Below are 22,995 nucleotides of genomic sequence, written 5' to 3' on the forward strand. Positions count from 1 at the left end.
TAAGGGGTATTTGTGGGGTGTCTGCGTAAGGCAGGGCAAAATGCATGTGCGAAGTGAAGTCGTGGTGTGGTATGCCTGGAAACCCAGGCGTAAAAGCGCAGGTACCCGATGTGGTAAGTCAAACCGAGCAGGGTAAGGCAGAAATCCTCCCCTTCCCTGCTACCTTTGTGACATTGATCGTCTCGCTGGTTTTAGGTCTGGAAAGCAAGGTCCAAGAATGGTGAAGCTGGGGAGTAATTTGAACGACAAGAACAGCAAACAACCATCCAACGAAGATGGTTTTCAGACAGTTCCTTTGATCACACCTTTGGAAGTAAATCACCTGCAGTTCCCGGCTCCGGAAAAGGTAAAACGAAATCGAGTGGCGCTCCTGCGTGATTATGCACGCACACATGCCCCTTGGTTTTCACTGCCTCGGTGACTTGCTGGTTCTCTGATAATACAAGCTGTGGCATAGTGTTCATTCAGTAAATAAAAAGGGATTATCTTTCATAGTGTGTTTATCTGTTTTAACATGGCATATAAGCACACAACTGTCCCCCAACTGCTTCCCTCCTCAAAAAAGCCCCAAATATTCCTTCATGAATACAACTGGAAAAGGCTTGGTGTGTTTCTCTTGCGAGTGCTGGAGAAATTGCGGAGCAGTTTACAGTATGTCAGTAAGATTAATTGCCTGCACTGAGAGTAATGCGATAACTCTTCCGGAATAAGCGGCTATTTTAGTTATATCAGTTAAGGTTTGTTTTCTTCTCCATGGCTTTGCAAAGCTTATTTGGGCATTGAGGATGCTGGTTTCTCTGAAGAGAGCGGCTGAGGTGATGCATGCATGGGGTGGTGATGGAGCAACCCAGGGCTTCGCTTCCCCAGTTGGCTCCAGCTGGGGGACAGCTTTCTCCCCTGCCCACTCAACACTCTCAGAACTGAATGCAGCACTAAAATGTCCAGAAATGTGCATCGATGATTTGGTGGTTGGGATTTTTTAGGTGCAGTAGGTACTAGGAAACCTTTTGTCTATATTGATGCAGTGATGATGCGTATCAGTATAACCTGGTGAGGACGTGATGAGACCGTAAAAATCTGTATGCCCCAACAGTCCTTACAAAAACAAAGCCTGTCTGCAATGTAGTTCCCAGATACCACAGAGATGGAGCCAACTCACCTGAAAGTACAGACAGAATGATTACATCTCACAGGATAATGGAATAATAGTAAAATTAACACTGATGATTATTGAACATATATCCTGTTTTTACTGTAATACAAAATGAATTTTCTCTAAATACATTAGGAGAACATGATGATGGATGTGATAAAACTGTCTAGATAGACAAACTGTGTTTATTTCATGATAGAGCTGAGTCAACTGCCTTGACATCCTGGGAACCAGAGCCATGCCAGACAAAGGAGCTAGTTTCATTCTCCATGTGCCTCATGGCAATCAGGAGCAACTTTGCTGCATTCAGGGGAGTTACACTTCCATGAATTGTTGTGAATGAAAGGCTAAACCAGCCCTTATCTATGACTCTGATAAATAAGGTTAAGCAAAATAATTTAGGCAAAGCGGTGTGATTTATCATAAATGTCTGAAAAGCTCAGAGGAAACTACAGATGTGTAAAAGTAGCTCATCTGATGCTAGTACAAATGGCTTATTGAGATCGTGCAGTGTCACACGACGTGAAATTTAAATGACTCATGTATCAGGTGAGGCATGGATAACCTAACAAAAATCCTTTCATGCTAATAAAGTGGTAATGACTGTTCTCAAGACCACCACGTTCCAATTGCCTGTTGGTGAACAAACACTGGAGTGTATTGGTCTGGTGTGATTCCTTGCTGATTTTTCTGTTTAAACATGCCTACATCAATAATTCACATGTTGTTAAGTTACATTACCTTCATTAGCATACATTACTGTCAATGCATCTACTGACATCCATATTTTTCTTTGCTGGAAGAGTGGGATGTGTCTCCAGGAGTGCTAAGCATGATTCAGAACTCATTAGAGTCAATGGTATTGATTTCTGCAGGCTGTGGTTCAGCTCCTGTGTGCAGTAGGCCTGGAGTTAACGGCGACTGGAGATCCATTCACAAGAGGGAGAGGTTATTTATGATAAAAGCAAAAATAATTCACAGTCTGTTTCCTTTGCTCTTTGTAGAACAGATTCTGTTGGGGTGAGTTTACCCTAGGGCAGAGGGTCTGTTTAAAGACCTGCTAGTAAGGAGGTGAGCCTCACGTGAAAAGCTTGGGCAAAGGTTAAGTGATAGGGAGAAATTTCAGCTTTGTACTTAGGAAAGCAAAGCTGCTACTGAATTCAGTCAGGCTGTGAGCCTGAGGAAGAGTAGACATGGATTTCAAGTCTTTCAGAGTGTGTTCTTGTTTGGACTTGCCTTGTAGTCAGGAGGCAGGGTTAGAAAAAAAAGCCCTAAAATTGATTTGACTTTTTTTTTTTTATCTATTCCTAAAACCTGCCAGCAGTTCATTTTTAGCTTGGGAGAGTGAGAACAGAAGCCAATGTGCTTTCTGTGCCTCTTGCATGGGATGCTGCATAAATGACCAGAGCCAAACCAGCTTTGGTGTGGGGTCTGCGTGCTCAGAAGGGCTTTGCTCGCTCATTTCCTTAAAAGCCAGCCCATCGCTGCTGACTTGTAACCAGAAGGAGTTGATGCTCCCTGCCCTGCTCCCTGCCTGCCCGTCTGCTGCTGTGAATCCCATCACCTTTGCCGCTGCAACAAAGAGCTGGTGCACCCTGGCGTTTTCCTGTAAGTGAAATCTCTAGGGGGAAAGAAAAAAAAAAAGCCTGCTAAATACTCCCCTTTCTGGACTTCTCATCACCATTATGGGGTATCTTCATTTAAGAGCTCTCAACCTGTTCTAACTTTGGGTCCAGGGCAATCCAGGGTACATCAAAAGCAGAGCAAGGAGGTTTGACTGCAGCTTGGGGCTGTGTACTTGCTCTAGCTTCAGTGTGCCTGGTAAAGGAGGAATAGTACCAACTTTGGCTAGCAACCCAAGCGTATACTAGTTCTGCACTGAGCAACCCAACTGCTGCTACCGCCAGTGTGCAATAATGCCTTCACCTGCTGTGTATATATTTTGCATGGCAAAAGTTTGCAAGCTCTGTTAATTTGTAGGCTTTTTCCAGTTGACTCTTAGACACCTGCATGCAAGTTGAAGAAAAACAAACCTGTTGTTTGTCAGTATACTTATCTTTGCAGATCTTTAAAATCACCCCACAAAGCCTATGGAATCTACAGGCTGAAAATTGTGGTTTAAGGGCTTTAAATACCTGATTTTTCTTCATTTTAAGGATGTTTTTGTAACTGGATCACTTGAGAGTCACTCAAAGTGAATCTCAGCATTAACCTCTGTAGGTGTTTCACCATAGCTTCATCTCTTTCAAAGTATTTTCTGTGTCTGGCTCCCCTTTCAGAGAAAGGATTCAGAGAAAGAATATAAAAATGAACCTTTTGCTCATGTGATGTAGTTCTCGAAGCCCAACTCTTTTCAGATAGCTCCTTGATTATAAGAAATAATGTGGGGAAAACACTTTCTTAAAGGTTTGTTTAAACTTACTGGCTGTCCTTTTGAGGATGCTTTCCTAACAGGCTTGTTTTTTGAAGCACTGTGAGCTTAGCCGCTCCCTCTGACTTCCATGTTGATGCTGTTGGAAAAATTCAGGCAGGAATTCAGGAGGCTTGAATTTGGGAACCTTTTTTTAAAATTATTGACCAGTGGACCAACTGTTTCTTTTTCCACTAAACGAGGATGTCTCCTCCCAAGGCTTGTGCTATTCCTCCTGCAGCATCAGCATTCCTGTTGTTCTGTCAGCAGTTGTATGCCTGCAAGGGGAGAAATGTACCCGGGACAGTAATTTCTCCCCAAGGGTGCTAAGCATGCTGTGTATTTATATTTATTGCCTATCTTCAAGCATTTCCCTTGCCCCCTGTTCTCTTGCTAGGGCGGCATTTGCAGAAGGCAGAGACAGATGCTCTTAAATCATTTCTGTGTGGCCTTTTTTGCTGAAATCCATCCATCCATGTAACAGCAATAATAGGTGTCACCAGTGACAAACCCTTGACCTGACTTTTTGTGTCTCCGAATTTCATTTCTTTGTATTCAAAAAGCAAAAAAAAAAAAAAAAAAAGTGTCTTTTTTTCTTGTAGAACCAAAGGGAAAAGGCTGGCTCTTCACTTGTTTTCCTAGGCATAGACAAAGTGCTTCAGCTGTAATTGTTACATGTCTCTGCAATGATAATGCTAAAAGATAGGCACCTTTTCAGGGGCCATACTGTTTCACTGAAATTTTAAATGTGACCAACAACTGGGGACCCCTTGGTCTCGTAGGCTTGCTTCAGTATAATCCAGCAGGAAATGCCTCTGTTCTGGCAGTAAAAATCCTATTTCTATGTAACACAAAAGTGCATGAAAGCTATTGTCAGGGCTGAAAAAAACATCCGGCATCTCTTTTGTGGTGAAGGCTGCAGAAGGCTTATCATGTGGTCCATTGTTCTTTATTTTGAATGCATCTGGAGGCTTGAGAAATAATTTCTCTGGTGACAAATTCCTGCCATCCAACCCAAGAAAGAAAAAAAATAGATGAAACTGCTCCCTTCAAATGCTTTTCCCACCTCATGCTCCTGCCTCTTGCCCTCCCTGGCTGCACCCCTCTCTGAGTGGCAGAAGCCATGCGTTTACACAGAGTAATCAAGAGTTCCTGAAAATCAGGAAGGTCCCTCGTGGTCACAACCTGTCCCTCTTGGTTTAACAGAAAATAATGTTTTGTCCTGGCCAGCTGAGCAGGCATAATTAATAGTGCGCTGGATGAGTGCTTTTGTACCTGGGGGACTACTTGCAGCCCTGTCTGAAATACTGATGTCAGTCTGCCCTCTGCGAAGGCTAACGGCGCACGGCGGCTCTAGCCAGCCCGAAGGCACACGCCGTCAGGGCAGCATGGAGCTGGTTTCGGGGTGCTGCTACACGTGGTGGGGCCAGAGGCAGCTCAGCCTTCCCTACCGCTGTCTGGGGGGGCTCCTGATGCAGCTGGGGGCAGGCGTCCGTGCTCCTGCTCACGCTGACGGTGAGTTTGGTGGGATGGAGCAAATGCTAAAAGGGGAGATGGGGCAGGGCTAGTGATTGTGGCAGTTGGAGGGAGGGAGTGTAAAAGGGAGGAAAAGGATGCAAAGGCAAAGAAAGCGTGAGTAAAAGAAAGGAAGGCAACAAAAAAGAGAGTGTTGCAAATACGAAGGAACAGGCAGGCTGTCTTGCCTTTCCCCATCCTTTCCTGTCTCCCCTTGGGATACTCTGCCTAATGCCCACAAATACCAAAGTCTGAGCCTTCCTCTCCTGTGACATTGTCCCCCTCCCGCACTGTGCAAATCCATTTGTCCTCTAAAAGTGTATTTGAATGTAAACACCGCCTCTGCTCATTAAGCTGTAATAAATATTTGCAGCAGCGCACACTCTGGCAGTGCAGGGTTGCTGGGGTAACCTTTTTGATTTTGCTTACATGCTTTGGACAGCCCTGCTTGAGGTTCTTGGCAATTCATGCTCCTCTTCTTTGGACATAGCTGCCGTTGGGTTAGCCTTCCCTTAGCACACCAAACACCTCCGCTCGCAGGTGATCCACTCGCGGCAGGACGGCACTGCAACCCAAGTGTGCGCTCGCAGCCTTTGCAGATGCCTGGGGTAGCATTCAGCTGCCTCACTTGCATACAGATAACGTGTTGCTACTGCAGATCTTCTCTGTAGAAAATCTCAGGATTTGTTTAGCCTGTGCAGAAATGTCTCTCCTTCACTGCACAGCTATCAGTGTATGAATTAGGTGGTTTGAAGCTGGCTTGTGCCTGCTTTTGTGAGCTCCATTGCCTCTCTTAAACCCAGTTATGTCTGCCCTGCAATTCCTAGAGCTACATTCTGCAGAAACAGCAGAAATGAACACAGGAAAAGTATATCAGGGTATGGATGTTTGGCTAAGCCTGTTGCAATCTATTCTTTTTTCTAATGGAAAGCCCATTGCTGCAGGTGGAAATTATTTCAGCAAGACCGTGAAGTGAACCCCACATACCAGTTACTTACTGGTCTGGAAAGTAAGACTGGGCAGGATTCTTGCCTGGTGTAAATCAGTGTAGTTTAAATGAAATCAATGGAGCTCTGCTAATTTACCCTGGCCAATTTACCATCACTACAGCTGAGTGATTGATTCTTTTGTCTGCTATGCTATACCCTCTCCTGGCCAAACTTACCGAAATCAATTTTTGTCACCCCGTCACAGCCTCCTGTGGGTTCCTGATGGTTATGGTCACCTAGGGATTTGTAGGGAGACTTACCTGAATAATTTCCAAGCTCCCTTTGTGTTTGCGAGCTATGCATTTCCCTTCTCAGCTGCTTTCAGCTCCCAATGCAGCCTTTACATTCTGTGCTGCCTTTCATCGGTGATGCCAGGGCTGATTACATTTGCTGTCTTTGTCCTTTTGTGATGTTCCTTATGCCTGGAATATCCTCTTGGCACTGATTCAGGAGACCACTTTTTTCCTGCCACCCTCTGTGAAACTCATTTCCAATGCAACACCCATTAGATGAGCTGATACAGGAAAAAAAACCAGAGTGTTTCTACTGACTGTGACTTTCTCCATTGTCTATGGATTTGATCCCAGGGCATCCTTTTCTTAAATTTTCCTTTTTTTTTTAATTTTTGCTGCTTGATATTTCAGGCATTTTATGTATTCACATAGCAACTAGGATGCCATGGAGACTACCATTACATACATCCCAAATGCCAATTTTAATACTAATCTCTGGGAAGTCTGCGTGCTGAAATGTGTTCATTCTGTAGATTTGGAAGCATAGCTGCCTCTCCCATGGGATGGGACATAGTCATAATTATTTGGGAAAGTTGTTAAAGACCTAACTGTCTAAAAATACGGGAATTTGCAGCATGGTGATTGCCAGGTAATCTGGGATTACTGGTCCACCCAGTTCAATGTGTCTGGTTTCTAGCAGTAGCCAGTGCAGAGAAGGAGATGCAGGAGATGCTGCGGCAGATGTGGAGCTGCTCATGTCTATCAATGTTTCATCCTAAGCCTGCAAAGAAAGAGATTGTTTTAAGCCCTGAAACACGATTTTTCCATCTCTTTTCCAATAGTCTTTTACTGCTAAGTATTTTTACTTCAGCTACTGTTGGCATTGTGCACATCTCACTTGCTCTTTGAAGCTCGCTGTGTGTGAGGATTAGAGCTTGTAGGTCACTGGAGAATTTTGTGTGCAAGCAGGTGGTGAATTTTAGCTATCCCTTGGCTTGTAACACATAAGCATAGAAACCAACTCAGTCACAGCAGATTTAGTGCCAAGACTAGGGGTCACCATTTTGCTATCATCGGTCACCTGGACAGCATGCTACAGCTGGGACTCGATCTAAGGTCTTTCTCAGCTATTGATGCTCAGTTGGGTAATGAAGGCAAAGGAAACCACAATGTCGGTGCCAGTGATAAGTTTATGTTTTCTGTTCTCTCTCTGCAAGGAATGAAGAAAGGCATGGAAAGGAAGAAAGCCGAGAGTCTCATTTTCATTAAAAGTGAGCATGACTAGTCTACATGGAAACTGATGGGGGTGTTACAACCATATTGTGGGACTATAAAGTCCAACTTTGAACTTGGAAGAAACTTTTCTCCTTGTTAGGAGAAACACATTTTGTTTATCTCTTCTATCAATCTGACAGCCACTCTGAGTGAGAGACTCTTCATTATTAATAATCCTGGGAAGTAGTATTTTAAATTTTTATGGTTTGCACTTTGCAGCACCTGAACCACAATATATTACATGTACCGTGGCAGTGAACTGGGAATTACAGCAGGGCTGCATGTCCTTTTCCAAGTGAATAATTTAAAGTTTTCACAATGCTGGTTATGTTAAATATTATTACTTATTTCTTCAGGGAAAACCATAGAGCAATAGCTCTGGAAGTGACCCCCTTACAGCAGTTCATTTCCACCGTAATGGCATTGCACAGAAGGGAATGAGGAGATGGGCATTTCTTTCACATTAGTTTGCTTTGAATTGCAGCCTACACAAGGACCCCAATTTTATACTCCCTTTCACTGGTTTCAATCAAGAATAACTCTGCTGAATTCAGCAATAGCTGCAAAACGGACAAGAAGAGGGAACAGGGATCATTCTGTTTGCTGTGGTTTGTAATAAACGCCAGTAGCTCTCCCAGGAAACCTGTCATGGTGTGAGATGAATGTACCTTGTTTGCATTGAAACAGTCGGATCCTGAGCTCTGATAGAACTGCTCTGGGGCGGCCGGTGATAAATGAACACTGATCATTGCGCTGGCTGTGGAGTCAGTGGGGTTTTTATTACTGTACATCCAACAGCAATTTAGTTAGAATTTCTGGAAGACTTTATGGCCAGGAATTTTTTTCTCAGTGACAAAATGGAAAGAAAAGGTGGAAAAGGAGTGATGGCAGAGAACAGGGGGAAGGCAAACCTTCTTTCCCACCCAACCCAAATCAGAAAACTGGAAAATGAAATCAGAGCACAATCAAAATAGCAAAACCCCAATAATGCTAAAAATATAGAAAAATTTCTTTATAAGATGAATTATTCCTTTTCTAAATTTGCACTTAGATTAATATGTTGTGCTTTTGAAAAATTCTTTTGGCCAGCTCTCATTTAAACTTGTTTCAGAGATGCTCACAACTGGCACATATATTGGAGGCTGTCAGTGTAGCAAATGCTCCACTAAAAACTGTGTGTGTGTGTGGGATGTGTGTGTGTATGAGTGTTATTACCATCTGACAGTGTTCATTCCTGTCTCTGGGTACTGCTAGGGTAGCCCAGACTGGGTGGTCTCACTACTTCAGGAGGCTCAAGGAGCGTGATGAACACCACTCAATTTCCCAAAGCCTTTGCATGGGCATCCTGACGGCAGCTTGGTGGATGGAGAGAGGGTGAACATCACTGTGAAAGTGGGATTCATGCTCAGGCTTATTTGTTTAGACCGTAGGGGACTGAACAAGAAGTAACTCTTTTCTTCTAAATGTGCACCTCTTGCCCTCAGCAAAATTGCTTTTTTTATCATTACTGCCACAATATTGAATGCTACCCCAACCCTACAGGTTTTCAGTTTTCTGTTTGTCCTTTGTCGTTTTATTTCTGTGCTCCTCTTTAAAGAGGAGACCTTACTGACTGCCCTGTCTTTCCTGTGCTGAGTAATTCCACCAGGTGTCTGACAAAGATACTTCTGGAGAGCAGATATTTAGCTTTTGCAATGCCAAAACGCATTTAGCAAAGGTACTTCTTACCTCATCTGCTAAAGCTTTTTGATACCTCTGCAAATTTCTCTGCTAAACACTGACCAGCAGGATGACTGTAGCTCTGCGCACACACATTTCACTGCTGGCACAATCAGCAAATTGTGTTTCAAGTAGCTTCTGATCTGGCTAGGGATGGAGCTTACTTATTTATTCAAGACGTGATAGACATTGCTACTGGACTTGAATCTGATGCCTTGTGAAGGGCTGTGTGGGTTTATTTTCACTGCCATGCTGTATCCCTGTAGACAGCATAATTCAAACTTTTCTGCTTCTAGGATATTGGTTGAATGTAACAACAGTTAAAAAATATCCATGAGAAAACTGGCATTAATGGCAAAGAATGGAAAAAAAATAAATTATATCTAGAAATAAGTAAGACTTCATTTTTTTTTCTTATATTCTGGATTCATGGTCTTTCCTTAAGACCTAATGTTAGAGTTTGTGGAAAAGCCCTCATGTGTATTTAAAAATATACTGCAGCTAAGATTTGTATCAAGCAGGAAGCATGAATTTGGGAGAATTGGATATTGTGACTGGTAGGTTTGAAAACAGAATGAGTGCAATTTCTAAAGACTGCTTGGCAGGTGTTGATGGCTGATGCTCTGTAATTTACTGTACTGGGTTTAGAAAAGGCCCGTGAGAAGAATGGAAAGCTAGGGGCCAGCTGCATGGAGGCCTGAGTGCACTTGCCTGCTTTTGAGTGAAAAAATGAGGTTATTGCTTGTTCATGACTCAGAGCTGACCTGGGCCAGTTTGTCTTGGCTGGAGAGGGAGCTTTGCATTATTTGGTCCACAGTTTGCCAGACTGCATTTCAGAGCTTAGTGGGGTTTGATTCAATAGTAGGTTCAGAGTAGGGGTATGGTTCATCCCAAACCCACCGAATCAAGCTTGTTCCTGTGTGTCATTTTTCATCATCTGTTTTGTGTCATCAGAAATCCTGAGTTCCAAAATGCTCATATAAATGTATTTGGGTGGCCTTTTGTCCCCTGTTCTTCCGAAGTCTTAATACTGCAAATGCTACTGTAATAAATATTATTGAGAGGGATTTGCTGAAGGATGTAAATATTCATCAGTCTTTAATGATTTGCATTTGAATCCAGAAAATTGGCTTATGACTCCTCACTGATTTTCTCTCACTCTGATTTTCACATGGCATTAAGTGCGGGAGGATTAAATACCTGGGCTTTTCTCTGGTCCAAATGAGACTTTGCTATCTTCATTTGGAAATAAGTTCTTCATTAGCTGGTAACTCAACCTTGTGCATCACTTAATCTTTTTCAATCCTGCAAGATTTTTTGTTTCTAACAAACAGCTTTAGGATCACTCTTGTCACTGTCATATGAACCAGTCACCACTCCTGGAGTATTTAATTTTCACCTTGGCAAGGCTGACGGCTGTGTAGTCCTGCAGTTCGGAATGGGACGTCAAAAGGTGGAATTGTTGGCCCTAGGATTGAGAGCTTCGATATTCTTTCTATCCTTTTGTGTTTAACCTATCCAAACCTTGCAAACCATACCAAACTGTTGTATGCTTTGTGGACCTTGCCCCTCAGTTGGGAATCCTGTGCAGAAGCGCAGTGGTAGTGTGTGCTCACAACCACAGCCCCCCTCTCTAGGGACAAGCTCCAACTCTTGGCCAGTGCTGAAGACAAGGCTATTTTGTCTTCTTTTGCATTTTCCAGCTAGACTAGGATAGTGTGGCTATGCTGGCATGCTCTCACAATGCTATTTAGCTGCATAGGCTCATGGATGGGTGGTCTTTTATGATTCTCGTGTATAATGGGATGGATACGCTCACTCCTCTGGAGGCCTGTTAGTTTCAGAGTACAGCCCCAATGCTCATCCCTTCTGGGAGCAAGTGGCATCAGGTGTTACCTTTTCTGTGTTTGCAGTGGGTGCATCATACCCAAAATATTTAGGGTCATTCTAGATTACAAGTAAATTCAATGTAGATTGACAAAGCAATTCTGGTAATTTGACCATACCCTTCAAAGGCCACTTACGGCTTCTCCATTGGCGTAAGATGCCTCATTTTTATAAGATTAGTAGGACCTGGATTAGTCAGCAAATGACACGGATCTTCTGGGGAAAACCCAAGATGATAGTATGAGATTAATATTGATAATCTGGAGCCTGAATAAATGAGACACCAAATGGCCTAAATTTAAATTGGCTTCAGTGGAACTTGTTAGGACAGGGCTTTTATAAGTGAGGCTCTTCTGTAGGATGGGCTATTATTCTGCGTGTTCTGCCTGTTGAATAAGATTTAAAAATTATATGCCTAGTCCTAAACAAAAGTGGGTGTCAAACATTTTGCTGTCAGCTCTTTTAAGACGCAATGTGAAAAGCTCACTGTCCTAGGTCTGTGTATCTGCCTGTCTATTTATTTGTCTGTCTTAGTTCCTGAAGGTATGATGAGTTTGTGTTAATTTATGGTTCTAAGATACTTGTATAGGTCCAGGGGATAGTTTATATAGAAAAGCTTAGATAACAAATAAACAAAAAAGTATATTGTGTGCAGAAACCTTAAAAGTGTTGATATTTTCCAGGTAATTGTGAAAACAAGAACAGAATATCAGCCTGACCAGAAGAACAAAGGAAAACTCAGAGTGCCCAAAATTGCTGAATTCACAGTCAGTTTCACTGATGGTGTAACAGAAAGACTAAAGGTAAGAAATGGTTATTCTGCTGCCTTCTGATGCAAATGCCATTCATTTTAAAATAACTGAATCAAAGTGACAGTAAAGACATAACAGATTTAACACTCCACTCATCACTAGGGTCAAAGAGAGGTTTATCTGCATGAATATAAAGCTCTTTTTTTTTTTTACAACAGGCATGAAAATACCCTCATAACTAGATCTAAAGTAGGAAATGTTTTCCCAGGAAAAGTTGTGAAAATATTTTCCAGCCAAGTCTATTTTCCAATATTTTCCAAACAAGTTTAAATTTTTTTCTTTTCAAACTTTTGTGTTTAAAAAGAATTTAAAAATCACAGTGAAGATTGATTGAAACAGTTTGTTTCGCCTTTTAAAAATTCTTTTGTCTTGTAGTGAAACAACCCTTTTCGTATTTAAAATATTGTATTGTTATACAATTATATTATTATAGATTAAAACCAGTTCAAACTGGATAAAAAAGAGATATTAGGCAAGTATGCAAGCATATCCTGTCCTGTAAGCAGTTTCGGTTCACAAGAATTGGAATTTTCTGATGAAAAATGCTTCCTTGAGAAATTTTCAACAGGCTCTACTCAAACATGAAAACTCATGAATTATTGAGTGCCCTCAGTTCCTGTTGACTGCAGCATATTAGAATGGCTCAGTTCCTCCTAAAATTAGACTCCAAGTGTGTAGCTGCTAGTATTTTGTCTATTTTCATTGAGAAGATATGATGTTTTTCCTAAACCACAGAGCATGTGAGTGATAAAAATGTGAGATCTGATTTCACATTTCCAAAGTCAGAGGAAATATCAATGGTTTGAGTAGAAAACAGAGAGAGTAGGCAGTGCCTAGCTATATTCCTGCTCCTTGAAAAGCTAGGATTCGGCTTGTAAATTTTTGTGAGAGTATCGTCCTCGACAATTAACAGGAATTGACTCAAGGGACTGAATAGTCTTTCATTTGGCCCAGTTGTTCTTAGTTTTGCAAGAAATAAAAAAGTTCATTATAATTATTTTCCAGTAATTTAGAAGAAAGCTATCACTTTTAAAATTGGAATGTGATTCAGGAAAAATTGTTACCATTCATCCTCGATGAGCTTGATAATAAGCCTTGTTCAATTTATTGAAAGGAGAAATGTTTAGCTACTCTCTTGTGAAGCACTGCGGAATGGCACTGTTTCTGTTTTTTCCAGAAATTCACTAACATATATTTCACAAGGACAATTCTCTTGCTTTCATCCAGGATATTTAAAGCCATAATTTATTCTTAAGAGGTCTGTGAATAAATGTTTCTAGCTTCTTGGGTTTTTTTTCAGTGGACATCACATGTTTTTATTTAAATTACTTACCAGGGGCTTACATGCTGTTGATTTTGACTGAGTTCTTCACTGATCTTATTGCATAGTACTGATTTACCACCAATAGTGACTCTCCATTAGTACCACTAGTAGAGTAAACAGCGAATTAGCCACAGTTAAATCCCCAGTCTTGGAAACCGCCACAGACATTTTCCAGTGTAAGCAATGTACAAATCAGAACCAGACACAATATGCCTGAGAAACAACAGTAAATGTAGGGTCTCCTGGAACTGATGTGTTGGCTTGTGACCCAGAATAAATGGCATTGTTGATATCGTAAGCAACGGTGCTTCACTGGGTATTTAAAACTTAATCCTGCAGCCCTGAACAGTGTTAAGGTCAGTGTACAACCAAGTTTTAATCCTGTCAACCGCTCTGTCCTTGTTATTTAAAAATGCAATCAAGAACATCTCATCCTTACACACTGTGTATGCCGGAGGCCCCTAAGTTAGGTATCTAGCTCATCCAGTGCTGTGGATAAATCTCGTTTCACCTGCTCCTTCTGTAGAGTATTTGATTTTTCCCATTCTTCAAATGCCCACCTTGCTGTTGCATTCAAACCTCCCCTTTCAGTGTATTTTTTCCTCTGCCCTTCCTATTTTTGGTGTGGTTCTCCCAGCAGCAGGTGCAGGGCAGCTGGAGGCTCCAGCGGTGTGCACGGCTCTGGCAGAGGTTTAAGCTGCCTTCCCCTTTGCTGCACCGTGGGGATGGCTGTGGGAGCTCTGCCTCTTCCTATGGAGCCTAGCAGCATGATAGTTTAATTTTTAAGCTATTTCCTTTCCCTAAAGTCCATATGATTTCCATTCTCTGCTCTTCAATGTCAACTTATTAATCACTCAGCCTCTTTTCTAATACTGGATAAGACTATAAGCCTCTCCCTGTCTGCTTTTCATAAGGCTTCCATGTATCGTATTAAGTTTGTAGTATTATTTCCTGACAAAATTGAGCTGAGATAATAGGTAATATTTCATTACCTTTTGTACTTTTTTTTATTGCACCACATTTTTGTACCAGTGCATATTTTTAGTGAAGCTATTAAAAATACTGCCCTCTGGTTATAAGCAGGCCTATTACCTGGTACTGATGAAATCATTTTACATTTGTTTTTTGTAAAAGGAAATCATAGTAAACACTTAACTTTTATTATCTGAGTTTGGCTACACTTTTAAAAGCTTAAAAAAAGATAATATAGATGAGATCATCATATTTTCTTTTGCTAGCTGGTTGCTTTGTATAGCCTTCCAGTATGTAGTGCATTGGAAATACGCACAACATCTTGCTAACACGCTGATTAAAATTAGAGTATTCATCTATACTTGAGCCAAGCTGTTGGTAGCTGTATACTGTCAGAAGCAAATAAATCATCCTATTGATTTCTGCAAGAGAAATGATGGGGGGAAAGACCAATAGTCCATCCAAGTGTAGAAGATCCATTGGTTTAATGCACTCCAAATATGTGAGAGCTATATGGGAAATGCATATACAACTAATGTGAGTCCACAGCAATGCTTGAATTCAAGGGGTTTCATAGGGAGCCATTTTGCTACTACAGCTCTACTAATCTGTGTATGAGAAGCAATACGTCTCAGCATGTGGTCCCTGTATGTTGGGGAAAGAGACGGGACAATAAGACGATGCAAAGAAATAGCCAAGAGGTCCTCTCCTATCTGCTACTGGAGAATACAAAGTGACATGTCTTGTATTTAATTTTTCACCCAAACGGTTGAATTATCATCAATTCAAACAGAAATATGGCAAAGTGAGTATCATTAATGAGTGTGTGTGGAAAAATGCTGCTGGATTCCATTTATGACACTGCTCCCCACCCACTAATAACCTCTCTGGAGAGGTTTTTAACATTTCTGTTTCAGTCTATGAAGTGCTTTTCTTTTTCTTTCCTCTCTACTTCTGGTCACTTGGTATGGGAATGTTCTCAGGGAAGAAGGAAACTCTTCCCAAGTTCTTGGGTTTTTTTCTGAGTCAAATAGCTGCATTATACAGAAGAGCTGGATCTCTGGGGGAAATTCTAGCACCATATGAACATGGCAGTCAAATCCACAGATGCCCTTTGTTCTGCCTTTTGGGTATCTTTTATTGAAGAGGCTAATGAATTATTAGGCAACTTTCTCGCATGAGCAAGCCAAAGCCAGAATTTAAGCTTATGCATGCATATTTTTCATCCATCCAGATTAGCACAGATCTGAGCTCTTTAATTATGGTAGAGACTGTCCCTAGGCAACGGTTCTTATTTCATGCTACCTCTTCCAGGAATTTTAGATAGCTTCTGCAACTTGTCACATCTCCTAATAGATGAGATTATGATTCTCTATAGCTCAGCACACAGTGTCCTGGAAGTTTGACCAATTAGGCTTATTCTTCAGCTGGATGAGTCACCTCATACATACTTTATAACAAATGTTTAAATAGTTGTGTGTAGATGGGTTACAAGAAAATGATGTTAAAACAGCATGATGGTTGAGCCATCCATACATAAAAGAAATTTCTTTTATCGTTTTACTCCTCCACAGAGAAGCAATGACAACATTTTTTGTAAGCTGGCTGGCAGTGATTTATAGACCTTGCCTCCTCCACACTGTTTATGCCTTTGGAGTGTGTCCCTTTAGGAAGTTTTTGAATTGCAAAGGTCTTACTTTGCTGTAATGATGTCTACCAAGGTTTCTCAAGTCTGCAGGGGAAAGGTGTCTGGTGTCTGCCTTCCATTTTGCAAGCTTTGAAGGTAGCTCCTGTTGCCATGCTTTGCCATCCAGTGATGACACCAAGGTGAATTAGAAAAGGTCTGCAAATGTGATGACTCTATCATGTTCCTTTGTGGGACAACAGGTCTAACCCTTTGCATTTGAGATAGGGCTGACTGCTTCTTTTTGCCAGTGATATCCTATGTTATAACTTTTAAGAACAATCCCTCATAGGGGAGTATCATCATTCCTGTGAGATTCTGCCCTTGTTTCTGTCAGTATGAAATGAGATCAACTGCTCTTTTGCTTTTCAAGCAGATTATCCATTGAATGAAGTCTTGTTACTTCTGGAGGACAGGATTTCCTCTGACTCCTTTTGTCTTCCAACCAGTCCAGATAACACAGAAATCAACCAGAAGCATTTACAAGGTGAAGAGTGGTTTTCTATCCACTTTGACTGTCACGTAGCTGAAGCTTGTGTTCAAGACATCAGCACCCTGCTTGAGAAGAAAGAAGCTGGAGAATAGTTGCTGATGGGTTTAGTGCTTGATCCAGTCAGACCCAGTGAGTGCAGGTAGACCTGTGCAAGCCCAGAGTTTGCCCAGATTTTTCTAGCTCCAGATAGCACCAGAAAAGGTACTGGAGTGGTCTTTCAGCATAGGCTAACAACAATGAGCGTCGGGTTGACACACGTAACTGCCTTGTCAGTTCCTAGTTTGTGCAAATTGCTCTCTTTATTACACAAGTAAGTTCACGTGCAACCAGTTTGACCTCTGTTACCACTAAATGCCATAGAGCTATTCATTACTGCCTTTCCAAGGACACAATAATTTAATGACTATTAGCTGAGTGGTAGTTATCTACCATAGTTATATGACTTCTAAGAAAAGTTGAACTTACCGGTCTTTCAGAGTTGGAATAATTAAACTATGTGCTTGTCTTTAGCAGAACAAGTTGGGAGTGGGTGTAAGGGGGAGAAACTGAGATATTTAAGATGTTTTCTTACAAGCAATTTATCTACCTGAAAAAATCATCTGCAAGTATTGATCATTACTTCCCTGAAGAAGACAAGGAGCTTCACTCTTTTTGCTATAAGTTGGCAAGATCCATTTTCAGAGTCACTGGCTGTGTAATCAGTTCCTGTTGAGTATGCAATGACAATATATTTCTTATCATTAGATCAACCCTCTCCTCTCTCTGTCCTGAAACTGCTCTGATACATGCAGCTCCAGTAACCAGTGGATGTAATTATTCATCACACTTTTCATCAGGTTCTTAAAATATAGTGGAACCCATTCAAATATTTCTGTTATTGAAATGCTCATACTGAAACAATTATTTTCCTCTGACCTACTGTGAAGGACTTAGAACAAAATCAGTTTGTCTCCAGCCACACCCTACAAAACAGACATCGATGCAATAACTGTTTATTATCAAAAGCAAGCCAGTATCTGAAATGCTTGGCTCCTAATTAAGAAAGATTTTTCTGAGCCAGGGCCAGAGTTTGATTTCCTGTTGGTAACAGCTTTGCCGAAGTGGAAGATGCTTCGCTCCTTGCACCACTAGAATCTGACCCATCGAATCCCCAGGGCATTCAGCTAGATCTTGTAGTGGAAGGATCCTTATGTGACAGGCATTACAATTCAGAGGAAAGGAAAGTCCTGGGCTGTACGCTTGTGGAGGAAGGTGGGGAGCAGTCTTGATCACTTTCTTTCTGTAGGTAAGGTCCGCTGAGACGTGGGCACAAGGTGTCTTGTATAGTGTGGTGCAGAGAATTGCTGTGTGGCCTTTGGACTGCCAAATGACTGCACCGTGAGCATAGCTTTGAGAAACACCTCATTTCCCTGAATATATACATTTATCTACCTGCCCACCGTGCTCCCATTTTTAAAGGGCACACTACCATTGCAGCTGTGTAGATGGCAACTCTCCCTTGCTGTGCTACGCACACACCCAGCCCCAAATGTGGCATTCCTCTCCTTCTGCTCCCCCCTCTCCCCCTTCCCAAACTCCCCTTCCATGCCATGGTTCTTGCAAACTTCTCCACAGGATGCTCTGTTTTCACCTGTAGGTTACCGCTGTATGCTGATAGCTCTTCCTCTAACCTGCAAAGGAATGTATCCCAGAAGAACAGCATGGGGCTTTTCATTGTGCCCATTCAATAGCTAAATAAATTTAAAGATTCCTTTAATTGTTAAGTTACTACAGGGCAGGAATACCTCATAGAGAAAGGACTCCTTTCTCACTGAGTGTGAGCAGGACAATTTTCCTTACCGCTTTTTAATACTAACAATAACAATGTTACCATGGCGACTGCCACATCACATTGGTTATCTGGAAGATGCAGAGTGGCTGCTGAAAGATCGCATTACATGGACTAATGTGAGTGGTGCTCGAGGGAGGGAACACGCTCTAATACACAGATATTTTTCTCACTTTGGTGATAATTGCTAATGTGGCTGAGATGTTGTTTCCAGGCTGCACAGTGCTCGGATGAGCTGTATGATCCAGGAGAACAAGGGACAAAGCGGAGGAAAATCAGAAAGGTGACAAGCACAGGGGAGCAGTGGCAATAGCATTCAGGCATCGTGTTGCACTGGCACCGTCATCGGGGATGGTATAGTGGTTTACTGTTGAGCCTTGCATTCACAGAGGGGCTTGGAGAGGTGTCAGTATGAAGGGGTTGATTTCAGTCTCCAGGGACTGATTTGGAGGCTTATTCACCCCCTTTGGGAGTTCTCAATTATCATCAGGCAATCTCTGTTCCCAGTGGGCTCAGATGCAGTGAGCACGTTCTTCTTGCAGGGGTGTCAGGCAGCTTTCACTACACCTAAGTCTTCTCCAGACGGTGACGGAGCAACTTGTCTCTGGAGCCCACACTTTGCCTTGTTTTTGGAGGTTGAATATTTTCCACTGCAATGCAGAGGGTCACAGTTTCTCCTTTCTCAAAAAATTCACTGGCCAGCCCTGCCTGGCCTTGCATCTACTAACATCTGATGCAAACTAGCACCTGCATGGATTCAAACTCTCACTTGTGGTGTGTATGAAAGGAAATGGAAATGTTGCTCATCATCTTTCTGCCTGAGCTCAGAAATCATTCTTCTCCTCCTCTGGCTGTAATGGGAAGAGAAGGGGATAGGTCATATCTGTCCTAGTTGTTCTCACAGCTTGTGTGGAGGTAGATTGATGGAGCCATTTGTGATCATCAGTGACAATTCGGAGCTATGGGCATGAACCAAATGTGGATTTGTGGCTCAGCTGCCAGAAAACAGGTATTTCTGATCACATCCCCAGGTATGGTACTATAAACCCTGCAAGGTTTCCCCTGTCTGGGTGAAAGTCTGTGGTTTTTGTAAAACTTCCCAGCTAATACCTGGCTTTCTGGTACAGGCTAGGTCCCAAGAAGCCAGGAAGAGTTTCCATGTCTAAAACACATACAAGAAAAGTGTGTTTTGATTTAACTAGAATGCTCTATATGACTGGCTTAGGGACCATCTAGAAAAGCAAAGAAAAACAAAAAAGACATGGCTTTTATGTGAAATGGATCATTCCTTAAAGTGTATTCTTGTTTTATGTTCTTTTTTTACAGAAACACACACGTAGACTCTTTTGCAAAGTCAGAAAAACCACCTCAAATATATTTTATTTTTGCCATCTGTGAGCACTGTAATCAGCTGAATAGATTTGTTGAGGCTTTTTTTTTTTTTCCTTTAATTGATTTTTGGAGAGAAGAAGAAAGTTAATTGCTGTGCAGAAAATGTCTAAAATTGGAAGTCATAGAGAATATTCAGATGCCTAAGGGTTTGTGGGGTAGACCTGCTAAATCTAAATTCTCCAAACCATGATATATTGGAGGAAGAAAGGAGTTACAGAGTAGAAACCTCAACTGACCCTTTGCTTTGGAACAAAGTGCTTGAAAAAGATTTTCAGAAGCGACTGCATGGAGATACCCATTCTGCTAATTACAAAATGTAATTGCAGTTTCCATTTAGTCTGAATGATTTCTTACACTGCATCTTTGTCTTCAACAACACAATGCCATGTTTTGTTCTGGTACCTCTGCCACCCCACAGTAAACCCTATTTGTTGGGTAATTTTCTTGTCAGCATTTGAGGTGGAATGCAATATGCTTAATGCTAGTTTGGCTAATGTAGCAAAAGGGACCAAAAGGGATGGAGAAGGAAAGAGTTTTCAGCTGACTGAAGCCAGGGCAAAGTTTATTGGCTGTCGTGAAGTGCAATTTGAGTCTTGTAGCCAAACCACAGAATGCTAAAAAAAAGAAATAATCAGGGAAGTGAAATGCTTCACTCATACATTATTTTTTTTCCATGTAACTTTTCATGCTCTCTATTTATAAAGCAGCACAGGCTGCTGATTGAATGTTAAACAGACCTGAGCTCTCTCTTGTTAGTACTTGCAGATGTATTAAGCCTGTTGGGTCAGATCCACAGCTAATGGTACTGGCCTCATGCCTCTGAAGGCATCATAATCAGCTAGATTATTCATTTTTGTTGTTTGTTTTTAAAAGAGTAGCTTTTATAAGTCATTTGCAGCAATAAAGCTTCATATTTCTAATTTAAAATTGAAAGGCTTTTAATTCTTAAGTTACCCAGGGGACACTTTGCTCGCCAAGTCCTCACTTTGTCCTTGTATGAAGCACCCACGTAATAGCAATAAGTTTTTTAAGAGAAATGGGTGTGCTGGACCACCAATGCTGCCATGTTATTAGCTGTATTTCCTGACCCATGATGGTAGACATAGATGCTGAAATGCATGTGAATATGTTGACCTTCTTGAAGGAACAAACTTCTAATTGATTTTTTTTTTTTAACCACAAGTGCACTGAACAAAGGTGTTTTAATTTGTGCAAACCTGATTTTCGATTTCACTTTATCTAAGAAGTCCATGGGAGTGGGGAGTGGTGGGGGAAAGTTATCTTGTGCCCTGGCATATAAAGAGCTTAAATTATTCTGAGGACTTTTAAATCCAGTCTTTTGTTGTTGGTGGCTGATGAGGAAAATGGTAGTGACACATGTAAAATCAAAATATAAGACAGTGATGGGAGAGACAAATACACAAGAAAACACACTGGGAGGAATACCATTGTGTACCGTAGCCCAGTACTTAGATACTCAAGTCTGAAAGGTTTGCTTTGAAAGTTGCCCTGCCTATGGAAGAAGGTAATTTCGTAAAGCAAACAGACCTCAACTTTTCCCTAGAACCTGCCTGATCCTTGGCCATGGGTTAGTGTTGGTGCTTGGGTGGTTTTGCACGCATTAGCCCAGAAAAAGCCAAGCTTTTGGGGACTTAGATGCTTGCAGCTTTGGGTGGATCTTGCTGGGGTGTCTGGGAGTACCAGTGGGGAGCAAGCTGTGGAGCTGGACCTGAGTGTGTGTCAGGTGTCAAGGAAAGCCAGTAGCAGAGCAAGGAACACAACCTGTATTTCCCAGGTCTGTTGCCATGTGCTAATCCCTGAACCTGTTCTTACTTAGAGCTCCTAATGCTTTCCCTGCACCAAACCCAATGCGAGGGAAGCAGGGAGAGGGTCAGGTTTTGCATGTATGAGACTCTTCAGAGGCTGAGTCTTGGCAAGCAAAGGGTAGGCAAGGAGACATTTTATTGATGACTCGATTTATCTTGTGTTCCTGTTAATGCATTTAAAAAGGGCCCTTGATGAGCTGAGACATCTATTGTCATGTCCCATGTGAAGTGACTGGAGGAAATGTCACAGCCAAGGCTTTGCGCGATGGGAAATTGCAGCATGTCACTGATGATGGGTTACTGTGGAGATGATGTATCTGTCTGCTGCAATCCCACTAGTAGAAAAACCATCTCAAATTAGTGATCTGGAAGGAAGCCTCTTCCAGCATTGCTCAGCTCATGAAATGGTACGTTTGGTGTTATAAGGACCATGGGTTTGGGAAGAAAAGCACCTTTATAAGCAGTGTTCCTCAGTCACCCCACTTGTTTAATTTTGAGTTTTTGCTTCTTTTCTTTTGAAGGTAGCAGAGTCACAGAAATACGGAGGGAAGGCTTATGATAGGTGAAAAAGGAAGAAAATATTCTTGTAGGAAGAGGGGGGAAAGGACCTTTAAACACCTGTATGGCCTGCCGAAAAGCCCATGTATTTATTTGGTGTTCCTAGAAACAATATTATAGCATCTCAATATACCAGCCTATTCTGGTGGAGGATTTTTTTTAATGGCATTAAATGGCAGAAAAGGAGAAGCAAACCAGACAGAGCTTTTTATTTACCTAAGTGGAAATTCACTAATATTCAATGGTGGAAGCATCCTTATTGAAAATGGCATTTTAGAACTTCCATAAGGAACGGAAGCTCGGAAACCAAGCCATGAATTTTCCATTCAAGGGGTTTGACTTGGCACAGAAAGACGTCATGCAGACCGCAGCTGGCACCAGACACAGTTAAAATGATCTGAGGCTATTAGTGCCTAAACAGCCACTAGAAATTATATTACATGATGGAGACTGGCTAATATAATTGAGCCAGCTAGTTATTGTGTGCATAATTTAATTATTTGACAAATTGCTTAGAAACATGGTGTTCTTGTTCCACACTCGTGCTGCACTCACAGTATTACAAGGCACATAGCAGAGGAATTGCTGGTGGGTACATAATCATCTTGGAAGATCGATGTTTCTTTTTAAGATTTGCAGACTTGGAGAGGTTCACTGGTGTAGTCCTGGTGGGGTTGTGTATGCAGAGATGGGTAGAGCCAACGGGGACGTGGCTCGGATAGCAAACTGGCGCAGAGACAGCCAGTGCTGTTTCAAGTGGATACCTTTGAGGATTTAGGGTAGTTGGAGAAATGACCTTCTCTTTTCTCTACTCTGTGAGTCTTTCGGACTTTGATTGCTGGGCTGCGTGAGCTGAAAGAAACCCATGAAATAGTGGAGCAGATGTTTTTGGACCCCAAGATTATACCATCCTCACAGATGGTGT

At 41.8% G+C, this 22,995-nt stretch overlaps 1 protein-coding gene across 2 annotated transcripts in view; it reads left to right on the top strand.

Annotated features, from left to right (window-relative positions):
* The first annotated feature begins 178 nt into the window (after window positions 1-178).
* The window catches only part of LOC104156536 (neuron-specific protein family member 2), a 33,751-nt gene continuing 10,934 nt past the window's right edge, over window positions 179-22,995 (top strand). Inside the window, exons 1-2 of one of the 2 annotated variants that reach the window (XM_009695226.1) lie at window positions 179-346; window positions 11,865-11,984. In XM_009695226.1, the coding sequence (XP_009693528.1) occupies window positions 218-346; window positions 11,865-11,984 (249 nt within the window). In that variant the 5' untranslated portion in view covers window positions 179-217. The remainder of the gene's footprint in view (window positions 347-11,864; window positions 11,985-22,995) is intronic. The other variant, XM_009695227.1, reaches the window with a different exon arrangement.

The sequence above is a fragment of the Cariama cristata genome, unplaced genomic scaffold, assembly GCF_000690535.1.
Source record: "Cariama cristata isolate BGI_N322 unplaced genomic scaffold, ASM69053v1 scaffold19432, whole genome shotgun sequence".
Lineage (NCBI taxonomy): Eukaryota > Metazoa > Chordata > Aves > Cariamiformes > Cariamidae > Cariama > Cariama cristata.